General features: G+C 36.4%; 1 protein-coding gene across 1 annotated transcript; it reads left to right on the plus strand.

Moving 5' to 3' along the window:
- Positions 1–1575: 1575 nt before the first annotated feature.
- Positions 1576–13768, plus strand: edem2 (ER degradation enhancer, mannosidase alpha-like 2). Its single transcript, XM_067446775.1, has 11 exons — positions 1576–1814; positions 2100–2210; positions 4099–4138; positions 4234–4339; positions 4581–4706; positions 5883–6094; positions 10086–10227; positions 10477–10601; positions 10782–10926; positions 12963–13084; positions 13180–13768. The coding sequence occupies exons 1-11, from the start codon at positions 1708–1710 to the stop codon at positions 13633–13635; spliced, it is 1692 nt and encodes a 563-aa protein (XP_067302876.1). The 5' UTR covers positions 1576–1707; the 3' UTR covers positions 13636–13768.

The raw sequence follows: 13768 nt of genomic DNA on the forward strand, positions 1-13768 counted from the left end.
TATATATATATATATATATATATATATATATATATATATATATTATCTATCAAAAAAGTTAAGATGAATAATAATAATCTGAAATGAGTAGAAGATAAAATACATCTATAAATTTTATTTATTTATTTATTTATTTATTTATTTATTTATTTATTTATTTATTTATTTATTTATTTATTTATTTATGTGTTTGTTTATTTATTTTACCAAAACATTTATCTGAGTCATTTTAATCTGAAATAAGCAGAGGATAACATCATCTAGAAATGTATTTATTTATTGTAATTAAGTTAATCTGAATAATTCATTATAAGATAAAACAAACAGAAGGTAGCATATTCAAGAAATGAATGAATGTTTGTTTGTTTGTTTGTTTGTTTGTTTGAATCATTAAAAACATTGATCTGAACATTTATTTATTAAGAAAGTTCATCTGAATAATTATAATCTGAAATAAACAAGAGATTGATGGATGGATGGATGGACATTGATTGATTGATTGATTGATTGATTGATTGATTGATTGATTGATTGATTGATTGATTGATTGATTGATTGATTGATTGATTGATTGATTTTGGCTTCATCAAAATAAAGTTTATTTGAATAATAATAATCTTAAATAAAGAGAGGATTAAACTTTTTTTTTAATTTCTTTGCAGGCAAACAGATGCCATAAAACATCTTGCAAGCCAGGGAAGAAGCGGAAAAGAAGACAGCAGTGGAGAATGAAAATGATGGGAAGGCTCATAAACTGCTGGCAGAGGCTGCTGAGTGTGACGGCATATTAAATCACAGCAAACACAGTTCAGCGCCACTCCACATTATTTAAAACAGTATGCACATTCATTTTCCCTTTAGCATTATTTATTCACTTTCAAAAACAAAAACAACAACAAAAAAATAGAACAACAAGTGTTTTGTATAAAACTCTTTCAGTGAAATAGTAAACTGAGACTGTATGACATTGTATGATTATCTTTCTTCTGGTTGTATACTGTATGTTTTATTTGATATTGCTATATATGGTTTATGCATAGCAAGTTTAAAAGCTATTCATGTTTAAACAGTTACATGCACATGTATATATGGACACTCACATCTGGTGCTGCAAATGAGCCAAAATTACAACTGTAATAATTTAACACTGCCTACGTTATTCATGTTCTCATGGGTCTCTAGCTAACACTATACAAAACACTCAAAATAAGCTGTCTCTGTAACTTATCTCATGTTATCTTTTATAACATGTTGGGTAGAATTACTGTATTTGAAGTTTTATTGGAAAGTGTAATGTTTTGGAAACTGTCAGGCGTTTCACCATATCAATACTGCCAATATTCCAGAAACTCGTTATGGACATCACTTTATCCATATTGTTGGTGCTTTGGTGCTGCTGATTTATGTCTTGTTTTGTTGATTCTTTCTATCTTTTTCTGTAAGAAGATTTAAAAAAAATAAAAACTTTTTAAAAAGACGTTTTAAGCAAATGGTTTTATTCACCGTCGTTTTCTTTTTTAAAGCCAAGGACTTTTATATCCCAGGGCTTTTATTTTAAAATCGAGGACGCGTGCCACCTGCACGTCAGCATTCGTTCTTACGCATGCGCAGTGTTTGCACTTCCTATTGTCACTTTGTAGTATTTGTGCATATCCATGTCGCTTGAAAATATAATATTGTTTATCTCTGCTCACATCTCGTTACTTCATGCTTACTTTCCTTTTCTCCGTCGTTGTTTGCGCCACATACCTGTCTCCGAGCATCAGTCATGTTAAAGGCAGAGATTTTACTGAACAGGAAATGTCTCATTACAGGTGAGATATGCTCAATTCATCATTAATTATTGATGTGTAAAAAGTGGGTCAGATGATATGAAAGGCGTATAGAGACATTTAGTTGTTACAACTGCTGTAACAACTATAAATATATGTCTTTAGTGGTCAGTCAGGAAGGGGCATTTGCTGTCAGTCAGCTTTGCCATATGGCCATGTGCAAATAATACACAAGAGTCAGCAGACACTAGTCATAATGCCTTGTAATGCTTTGAGGAATATTGACATGCTGCTTATATGTGTTGTTTGTTCTATTTGTCTTAACAGGGACAGAATAAAGTCAATGTTTTATCATGCTTACAACAGCTACTTAGAAAATGCATATCCTTATGATGAGTTGAGACCTCTGACGTGTGATGGACAGGACACATGGGGAAGGTAGGAGCATATTTCTATTCTTCAGTAAGAAAAAAAGGAGGACAGAACACTGCTACAATGCTCTCTTCATCAGGTTTTCACAAATATTAAAACTTGTCCGTACATATGATTATTTGTGGCCAGCAAACAAGACAACAATTAACCAATGAAAACACATTATAGTCTCCAGAGAAGTAATAAATGAACAGATCTAAATTTAGCTTATATGGAAATCACAAAAAGGTGTTCTGCCAAAATCTAAATTAAGTCCTTTTGAAAATAAAGTATACATAAATATTAACACACACATCCACACTTCATGGCAGAGATTCAACAAGGTGATGGAAACATTCCTCTGAGGTTTTGGTCCATATTGGTGATGAGATCACAGTTGCTGCTGATTTGCCGGCTGCTCGTCCATGATGTGAATCTCCCGTTCCAGCACATCCCAAAGCTGCTCTATTGGATGGAGATCTGGTGCTTTTTTTTAATCTTAACACTAAGAGTTCTCCTAAATAGCAGGAAGAGTTCTTAGTTAAAAGTTTTCTCTTAAAACCTATTCACTAAGCTGCTGAGACCAATTTTTACTAAGAAACAGAGAGAAGTCTTAAAGGCTTAGTTCACCACAAAATGAAAATTACCCCATGATTTACTCACCCTCAAGCCATCCTAGGTGTATATAACTTTATTCTTTCAGGCGAATACAATTGGAGATTTATTAAAAAAAATGTCCTGGCTCTTCCAAGCTTTATAATAGTAGTGAATGGAAGCCTAAAATGTGATGCCCATCTAAAAGTGCATCCATCCTTTATAAAAGTAACCAGGGGGTTAATAAAGGCCTTCTGAAGCGAAGCTAATCAATGGGGTTTTGTAAGAAAAACATCCATATTAAAACTATATAAAGTAAACTATCTACCTTACGAGGGTTGAATACGGAAGGCGATTCGCCAGAACCCAGATACTTCACTTTATAAAGTTTTAAATATGGATATTTTTCTTACACAAATGCATCGATCCGCTTTAGAATGCCTTTATTATTATCATTTTCATTTTTGGGTGAACTATCCCTTTAAGCATAAAATGTAACGCCTCTCGCAGTTCAAAATTGCTTACATCTGATATCAATGCCACACCAGTTACGTTTTTTTCCCATAAATTGAATACAGAAGGTGGTCTGGTGGAAGCTAGATATTTTACTTTATAACATGTTCAATATGGATATCTTTTTTTTTTTTTTTTTTTTTTTTACAAAAACGCATTGCTTCGTTTCAAAGGCCTTTATTAAGCCGTTTGGATTACTTTTATAATGGATGGATGCACTTTTTTGGTCTTCAAATTAGGATTAGGTTAGGATTAGTTTGGATTAGGGTTAGTTGCATGTAATTATATAGTTATAGTTGAAAGTAAAATTTATAGTAATCACTATAGTAAATGCATTCAACATGTGTAACAAAGATGTTTTTACTTGGAGCTCAGTTGTTAAACTGGTGTACTTAAATATTATTATTTTTTTCTCTTGTATTAATCTTAAATATCTGATATTGTATTTTTTTGTTAACTGTATGACTTTTTTGTCATTCACTGTGTTCTTGCATGAAATTAGCCATGGTACTGACATTACACTAAAATAAAATAAATTAAATGACGTTTCTCAGAATTGCAATAGACAGCAATTTTTTATTATTATTGAACTTTGTTCATGTAAAATTCTCACCTACATTCAATGATAGCTTTGGCCCAAAATACTTCTGGGAAAGTTGGTGCAGTTTTTTCTTTTCTTTCAGTGGTATTGAGCAAAAGCCTTTGTATGTAATATATTATCTTTCATAGTGAAATGCATAATTCTGATAATTATTCAGACATCATATTCTATCATTATAACCCCTCTTATTTGTCTCTTTTCCTCCAGTTTTTCCCTCACACTGATTGATGCTCTGGACACATTGTTGGTATGAAATTATATTCAACAAGATTCTTCCATGCCAAACTGTGGTTTTATTTACAGTAGGTCAATGCAGATAATGTTTTTCCTTCTTGATCACAGGTACTGGGAAACCACACAGAGTTCCAGCGCGTGGCCACACTGCTTCAGGACACGGTTGATTTTGACACGGATGTAAATGCATCTGTATTTGAGACAAATATACGAGGTAAGCTATCCTATATACATGTGTATATATGTATATCATGTGTGTGTATATATATATATATATATATATATATATATATATATATATATATATATATATATATATATATATGTGTATATATGTGTGTGTGTGTGTGTGTGTGTGTCTCTACATTTATCTTTATTTATTCTGTAATACAGGGTTGTTATCATTGGCATTCTGTTTATAATCTTGTCACTTGATGAAATGTATTTCTCTGCAGTGGTTGGTGGGCTTCTCTCGGCCCATCTGCTTTCCAAGCGTGCTGGGATGGAGGTGGAGGAGGGCTGGCCCTGCTCTGGACCCCTCCTGCGCATGGCAGAGGAAGCTGCCCGCAAATTGCTGCCTGGTGAGGGAGCTAATGTATACTTTAAAACCATATTCAAAACGAATAGTGACTGCATCAGTATCTGAAACATATTTAGCATGAATCTTTAGTGGCATTTGTCATTGCACCACTGAAACTGAGAAAACATTTAGTTAGAGATGGCATGAAATTAATTTAGAATAGGCTTTTCTTCCCTGTTGTGACATAAATCCGAGTAAAACAGCTTCTCGAGCAAGTCAATATGTAACTTTGTCAAATTTAATTTCATGGGGACTTCAATGACAGTGTTGTTTTCGTTTACTAAAACTATTGAAAAAATGCTTTTATTAATTAAAATATAGCTGAAATAAAATATAAATATTAGATACAAATCTTTAAACTTAAAGGGATAGTTCACTTTATAATTAAATTTTGATATGTTTTAGCTTACCTCATGGGCATCCGAGATGTAGGAGTATTTGTTTCCCCAGTAGTTTCAATTTTGATCATTTTAGGTCAAACCGTTCTTGTCTGTGCCTCACATAATGCAGGTCTATGGTCACCACCTCAAAGAGCATACGCAGAGAAGTCCAAATTAAACAATCCCCCATCGTAAGTACACACTGATGGCCTAAGACACGAAATGAGCGGTTTGTGTGAGAAAGCGAACAGTATTTATATCGTTTTTACCTCTTGTACACTATTACGTCCGACTGATCCGAGGGCGCGCGTGCGTGTTTCCTGTTGTGACATTCGCGCGTTCTGGCTTTAGTCTGCGCAAGCGCTGAAAGCACCGGAATGGGCATATTTAAATCAAAATGTATTAGTTTGAAAACGCTTCATCATACATAACATTCATCATTAGTTTACCATGATAATAGTTTTCACAGAAAACAAAAACTGTGATTAATTTTAAAAAGCGTCTAGTTTTAAGCATTAGCTAAGCTAGTATCCCAGTATTTGGACATAAAATTGCATTTTTCTTAATTGTGTGAGGTGTGAGCAATATTTACCTAAGAAGCATGCATGGATACCAAAACTCCTTGTAATTGTACTGTAATCTTTAACGTGCTATTTTCAATGTAATGCACTAATCCTAATCTGGCATGTTGTAGAGCATGTTCATTGGGATTCAGAAATACTATACTAATATAAAATATATTATAAGCATGAAAATTGAATAATGGTATCGTTTTTATAAATCTTGTCCCTTCTCAGCTTTCCAGACCCCCACAGGGATGCCATATGGCACGGTGAACCTTCTGAGGGGGGTGAACCCCACTGAGACCCCCGTCACCTGCACTGCTGGAGTGGGCACCTTCATCCTGGAGTTCTCCACCCTCAGCCGACTGACTGGAGACCCTGTGTTTGAGAACGTGGCTCGCAAAGCTCTCAGGGCCTTATGGAGAACACGCTCAGATATTGGCCTGGTAAGAGCTTTTTATCTGGGATCAAGCTGCTTGAGGTACGACATTGTGCATATCTAAAATTCTTTGGTTTTAAGGGATAGTTCACCCAAACATGAAAATTCTCTCATCATGAGGAGCTTTCGCACGTATCTATAGGGGCTCAGTTGTAGGAACCACCAGGGCGGTCACCTGAGATCTAAATGTTCCCCATGGGTCATTTTCCTGGTTGCATTGACACCGGCAGTGGAAAATCTGAAGTGATGGGGCTGCACGATATATCGTTTTAGCATCGACATTGATATTGCGATGTGCACATCTGCGATAGTCACATCGAAGGATTGTGTACATGTATATATAGTATTTATGTCAAGTATAGGGGTCGTAGGTAATGTGTACTAGAAATCAAGACTAGAAATCATGGTTTGATTAATTGCAATGTTTAACCATCATAGTAAACATTTATTATTTACAACTTTCTTAGGTTCTATTCATATTTAAATTCAAGCACAAGAAGACGTGATAGAGAACTCATTGCGCAACACCAAAACTTACTCAAACACCCCACCATAATAATAAAATAGCATTATTCTATTATGTTCATTCCCATTAGCCATCTAACACAAGTTAGTACACGAAAGTGCAGTTGATTGTGAAATAGAGGCGAGGTTCCTCACTCAGACCACCGTTTCCATTTGAAAGAGGAACTTGCAGGACTTAAAGGGTTAGTTTACCCAAAAATCTAATCTTCAGAACACAGTTTAAGATATTTTATATTTAGTCTGAGAGTGTATGGAAGTGTATGCACACTATACTGTCCATGTCCAGAAAGGGAATAAAAACATCATCTGTGACATCTGTGGGTTAGTTAGAATCTCTTGAAGCAGCGAAAATACATTTTGTTCCAAAAATAGAAAAAAAACTACGACTTTATTCAGCATTGTCTTCTCTTCCACGTTTGTTTTCAGACCTCAAATAAACATTCAAACGGTTGTGAATCAGCGAATGATTCATGATTCGGATCGCGTGTCAAACTGCTGAAATCACGTGAAATTGGCGATCCGAATCATGAATCAATCACTGATTCATTATTATTCTTTATTTGAGGTTTGAAAACAAGCGTGAAAGAGAAGACAATGCTGAATAAAGTCGTAGTTTTTGCTATTTTTGGACCAAAATGTATTTTCGCTGCTTCAAGAGATTCTAACTAACTAACTAACTGATGTCACATATGGACTACTTTGATGATGTTTTTATTCCCTTTCTGGACATGGAAAGTATAGTGTGCATACACTTAGATACGCTCTCCGACTAAATATAAAATATCTTAGACCTCCGTTCATCTTCAGAACACAGTTTGACGGGTGTGGAACGACATTAGGGTGAGTCATTAAAGGGGGGGTGAAATGCTGTTTGATGCATACTGAGCTTTTTACACTGTTAAAGACTTGGATTCCCATCCTAAACATAGTCAAAGTTTCAAAAACTAATGTTGGACGTTTGATGGAGTATTTCTGTGTCAAAAATACTCCTTCCGGTTTCTCACAAGTTTCGGAGAGTTTTTTTCGAGTATGGGTCTACTTGACGTTAATAGAACGGAAGGTCCTTGTATGGGCTGTACGGGCTCTTCTCCTGGTAGGGTGCGCGTGCGCGTGACTAGAGCGAGAGAGGAAATGCATGGCCGTAAACACTCACTCAGGTGCAGATCCAGTCGTCCGTGAACACTTATGTCGGTTATAGTCTGCGCTGCGCTCCACTTTATTCCTATGGTTGACGTTAAGCGACTTCAACGTGTCCGCACAGCATTCCGGGAAGGCAGCGCTGCATTTGAACCGATTTGAATGCAGAAATGACGGGAAGCTTCACAACATCGCTTCAGTCGTGTCTCAAAGTGGATTTCCATGCTACTGCTGTCACAGGACTTCACCAAATCATACCAAAGAAGTGTGTTTTTGACGGAGCGGTCCCAGCGATAAAGGTTCGGTCCTGCTTTGGAAGCAGCCGGTGAGTAAAACTGCTTCAAATGTCTGTGCTGTTGACTACCGTCACGTGAGTAAACATCAGTAAACGACACGATCGTGTGCTTCGTCATTCAAATGCGGTTACTCCATTGTTGTTCTATGTATAACGTTACACTAGTCTGACGTGCGAAACCGTTTTGCTTGCTACTGCTAAGGTCTAGTCGCCGCATACAATAGTCCATAAACCGAATCATGTCCTCATAAATTGAGAGTAAAGACACACAAATGTTGACAGGCCACTAAATACAGTACATACCACAGAGACGGACGTCCTGCTGTTGCTGTTTCTCCTGTTCAATTTATTTCTGCCTCAGATTTGATTCTGGATCATATCTATTAGCTGAGATAGCCTTGGGTTTCTCCACGCTTGAGGACGTCACCGCTTTGTTCGCGATCGTCATTCTTTTGCTCCGCCCACACGATACGCCTCCAGGCGCTCTGTTTTTTCCGGAAAGACTCGGTACAGCCTATATTTCTTTTATAAATATAATAAAACTAAAGACTTTTCGGAGATATGAAGGATGCAATACTACTCTATAGTTACTCAAGATTGACATGAGATTGACTGAAACTGAGTGTGTCTTCCCCCTCCCCCCCCCCCCCTTAATGACATAATTTTAATTTTTGGGTAAACTAACCCTTTAAGGATCTGCTGCTAACTTCTTGGTGCCAGATACCACAGCACATCTTTAGGGGTCTAGTGGAGTCCATGCCATGCCTTGGGTCAGGGCTGTTTTGGCAGCAAAAGGGGGACCAACACAATATTAGGAAGGTGATCATAATGTTATGCCTGATCGGTATATGAATGTAATGCGTCATGAATGACCTGCCCCGTACCTTACAGTCCTACTGACCGCCCTCAGTAGTAAATAAAAAAACACAAAGGGAATGCTTTGACCAAATGCCTCTAATAACATTAATATTTAGGCTTTGGCTGCTGCTTTCTTACTAGAGAGTTAATCACTTTAACCGCAATTCCTAGGACAGGGTGTCTGGCTTATTAAAAAGGCAAAATCTCTGTTTATGTTGTTTTTCCATGTGATTCAACTTATGTTGTATACAACCAATTATCCTTGAGATCACAGAAAACAGATTTCCAATCCCTGTTTTCCTTTTTGGGATTAAATATTCTTCAGAACCATATAGCTTTCAGAGATCCAAATCCGATTTAAATATTTAGCATTTTTGAATCTCAACATTTGCAAGCTGATTTAAAAGGGTCATATATGTTTTATTTGTATTTATTTATATTAATAATTTTATGTATAATGTTATATATGTATAATGTGCACCAAAAATGATAATAAAAAAAACTACAAAAAAGTCTGATCAGTTTCCAACCTCTCTTTGACTCTGGGAATTAAGTGGCGCTTTAAGACCACAATGTAAACCCTCTTTGCATGTGAAATGAGTAGCAATGTTTTTTGCTGAACTCTCACACGTGCAACAAAAAAAATGTATATGAACCCAGCGTTCCTACACAGTATGGTATTAAATTTTAGTTATTTCCAGATCAAGATAAGAAAAATGTTTTATTTTTATTTCTAAAATATGAAATTATGCCATTTTAAAGGTTCCTAATACTGTTTTGGAAATCTCTGGAATCACTTATAGCGTGTGTAGATAAATAGCATATCCTACCATTATTTTTAAAATAAAATTTCGGTTACATCAGTTACTATTTTAAAACGTATAATATGAATTTAAAATGTTTTCAGTCAGTAAATGTGTGAAAGCATATCAAATGCAGTTTTAATAACTCGTTTGGGTTTGGTGGTAATTGATACATAACAGCTACAGTACCCAGCTACAATATTCCAGCAATTATAATAGCATACATAGGCAGAATTTTGGCTTTTAAAACCTTTTATCTGTTGTTAAATATGGTCTGTAAAAATAATAGAGACGTTTGGAAAAATATGGATTTTTGAAATGGTGTGATGTGTGATATGTCCTTTACTGGCTCCAGCATTCAGTGTTCCTGATCTTTTTAGGTGGGCAACCATATAGATGTCATAACTTCTAAGTGGGTGGCTCAGGACGCAGGGATTGGGGCAGGAGTGGACTCTTACTTCGAGTACCTCGTAAAGGGGGCCATCCTGCTGCAGGATGAGGAGCTGCTGGCAATGTTTCACGGTAAACACTGACTAATTATTAAAGCTGCTATATTACACAAGCATTGTACAATGGACTACATTTTACAAGAAAATACAATTTCCGTCTTCCTACTTAAAAATTATATTTATATATATAACTATGTTTAAATCAATGTTACTTGCTTGAACATTGTTTCAAAGTAAAACCTACACATTTTTTGTATGTGCAATTGATAACCCTTATCTTGCTTACACAAAAGCATTATCAACTTTCAAATGTGTGTTGCAGAATTTGATAAGTCCATAAAGAACTACACTAAGTTTGATGATTGGTATCTGTGGGTACAGATGCATAAAGGAACAGTATCAATGCCTGTATTTCAGTCTCTGGAGGCGTTCTGGCCTGGACTGCAGGTGAGAGAGCAGAAATTTCACCATAAACTAGTCCAATAGGTCAATGGAAAGACACCATTTTCTATACTGTGTGTGTATATATATATATATATATATATATATATATATATATATATACACATATACATACATAATGTATATGTGGTGCTTAGTATTGTACATGTGTTTATTTAATTTCAGAGTTTGATAGGTGATATTTCCAGCGCCACAAAGACGTTCCACAACTACTACAGTGTTTGGCGTCAGTTTGGAGGCCTCCCAGAGTTCTACAGCATTCCTCAAGGTTACACAGTGGACAAACGAGAGGGCTACCCTCTGCGGCCAGGTGTCTATAAAACGCACCGCACAGGGAGAAATGCACACATGTAAAATCCTCAAATCATAGATTAGTTGTCTTTTAACCCGGTAATTTTTAAATGACAATGAAAGACGATCCTGAAAAACACAGTTTTTATTTTTAGTATTTTTTTTAAATATATTTTTAGATTTTAATATTTTTTTTGTTTTGTAAATGAAGATGGATGGATAGATGGATAAATCTGTAACTTTAGAAGTGATTTGATGCCCTTTTTCTATCTCTGAATTTTATTTTACAGTATTTTTAAAAAAAATCTATTTCCCATATCTCTCAACCTTTTAGAGCTGAATTATGTTGATAGAAATGCATGCACAGACAATACAGGTGCAGGTTATATAATTAGAATATCATCAAAAAGTTTATTTATTTCACTAATTACATTCAAAAAGTGATATATTTCAAATGTTTATTTTTTTTTTAATTTTGATAATTATAACTGACAACTAAGGAAAATCCCAAATTCAATATCTCAGTAAATTGTGAAAAGGTTCAATATTGAAGACACCTGGTGCCACACTAATCAGCCAGTTAACTCAAAACACCTGCAAAGGCCTTTAAATTATCTCTCACCCTGCGTCCCAATTCGCATACTATCCATCCTAAATAGTATTCGAAAATAGAATTGGTATGTCCCAAATCGTAGTATGTTGAAAAGAGCATTCCAAAGATTCCCGGATGGTTTACTATTTCCGGTCCGAATTCGAAGTACGGATCGATGGGCACTCTAACGGCTGATATCTGCCCACAACCCATTGCGAGTTGGACGAGGATTCGATTAGAACTACAAACGTGGATAAAAATTGTTAAAAAACTACAAATATGGCAGATGTGCGAGTCCGACAGTTAAGTAGAGAAGTTTAGATAAAGGGGTTTGAGTGACCAACTATCAATATTTAACCTGACAAAAATATATTTATTCAGTGTCCACTGAATGCATGTGTCCACATTATATTTCACCTACAGCAGCATTGTGAACTCTTGTAATGACACGTTTGGCCATTAACTTTTAAATGCATCATTATATTTAAACTGCAAACACATGAGGAGAGTCTCTCCATTAAAGACCTACACATGACAGATCAACAAGCGGCTACATTTCTCTCTGATACGGCAGGAGATTAAACTGAATGTGGAGGATTTGAACTGTGACGAATCTGACGATGATTGACAGGGCAGATAAACGGTGACGGGATGCACGTAACTAAGCAACAGAGTCCGTTAAAGATGGCGAAGTAGTATGTCCCGAAGCTTGCATCCTTTTCTGCTACACACTCAAAAGTATATACTTTTTCTGCACAAAAAGAGTACATACTTTTAGGACGTAGTATAAGTAGGCGAATTGGGACGCGGCATCAGTCTAGTTCTGTAGGCTACACTATCATGGGGAAACTGCTGACTTGACAGTTGTCCAACAGATGACCATTGACACCTTGCACAAGAAGGGCAAGACACAAAAGGTCATTGCAAAAGATCAATGTTCACAGAGATCTGTGTCCAAGCACATTAATAGAGAGGCATAAATGTAAGTGACAAAAATGAACTATGTCAAATTAACTACTACCTAGTACTACAAAGCAAAAGTTCAAAGACCAAATTGCCTCAATTTAAACAAAGAAGTCAATATTCCACTCTGCTAGAATTGTTGAATGTTTTTGAAAGTAGTCTTTTATGCTCACTAAGGCTGCATTTATTTGATCAAAAACAGTAATATTGGGAAATATCATTACAATTTAACATAACAATTTTCTTTTGTAATATATTGTAAAATGTAATTTATTCCTGTGATGCAAAGCAGCATTTTCAGCATCATTACTCCAGTCTTCAGAGTCACATGATCCTTCAGAAATCATTCTGATTGGATGCTCAAGAAACATTTATGATTATTATCAATGCTGAAAACAGTTGGGCTACTTCATGTATTTATGGATAAATGTCACATTTGATCAATTAAATATATCCTTGCAGAATAAATGTTGGTGTAAATTGTGAATTGTGTTGTACAGAGTTGATCGAGAGCGCCATGTATCTGTATAAGGCCACCGGTGACCCAACATTCATGCAGCTTGGCCGGGATGCAGTCGAGTCGATTGACAAAATCAGCCGGGTGAAGTGTGGTTTCGCCACTGTGAGTGTCTCAAAATGAGTCTCAAAGCTTGAGCAATATTGAGACTGAAACCGGTACAGTCTCTAAACACACTCCTCTTTTTATTTCTGACAAAGGTGAAGGACGTAAGGGACCACAAGTTGGACAACCGCATGGAGTCCTTCTTCCTGGCCGAGACCATTAAATACCTCTACCTCCTCTTCGATCCTGAAAACTTCCTTCATAACACGGGCACTGAGTTTGAGCTCGGTGGCCTTCAGGGGGACTGCGTGCTCAGCGCGGGGGGCTACATATTTAACACGGAGGCACACCCGCTCGACCCCGCGGCACTCCACTGCTGCAGCCGATACCAGGACGAGCACAGGGAACTACAGGACATACTACTCAGCTTCTCACAGCCACTCAGGCCTCCCACGGACCAAACAGAGGAGACGTCAGGGGACCAGAACGCCCCAGAGAGCATTGCACTGAAGCCAGGAGAGAGACGAAAACCTCCTGCGCTCTCCTGCCCCGTTCAGCCATTCAGTGCCAAACTGGCTGTCATGGGTCAAGTCTTCTCGGACAACTCTTAAACAGACTTTCTGACTGCTAAATATGTGTAAACATGTAGATTATGTTTGTAATTTAACTTTGGAGAGATTAAATGTTTTCTAAAAATGTGTGGATTTTTTTCCACCCTTTTTATTAAAAGGTTTTAGATGACAA

Source organism: Pseudorasbora parva, chromosome 6, assembly GCF_024679245.1.
Source record: "Pseudorasbora parva isolate DD20220531a chromosome 6, ASM2467924v1, whole genome shotgun sequence".
NCBI lineage: Eukaryota > Metazoa > Chordata > Actinopteri > Cypriniformes > Gobionidae > Pseudorasbora > Pseudorasbora parva.

Excerpts from the sequence above, each read along its gene's own strand:
- edem2 (XM_067446775.1), top strand. The coding sequence starts at position 1,708 with ATGCTTACTTTCCTTTTCTCCGTCGTTGTTTGCGCCACATACCTGTCT. Across the intron at positions 1,815-2,099 it reads CAGGAAATGTCTCATTACAG|GGACAGAATAAAGTCAATGT; the intron begins GTGAGATATGCT and ends TTGTCTTAACAG. Across the intron at positions 10,927-12,962 it reads GGGCTACCCTCTGCGGCCAG|AGTTGATCGAGAGCGCCATG; the intron begins GTGTCTATAAAA and ends TGTGTTGTACAG.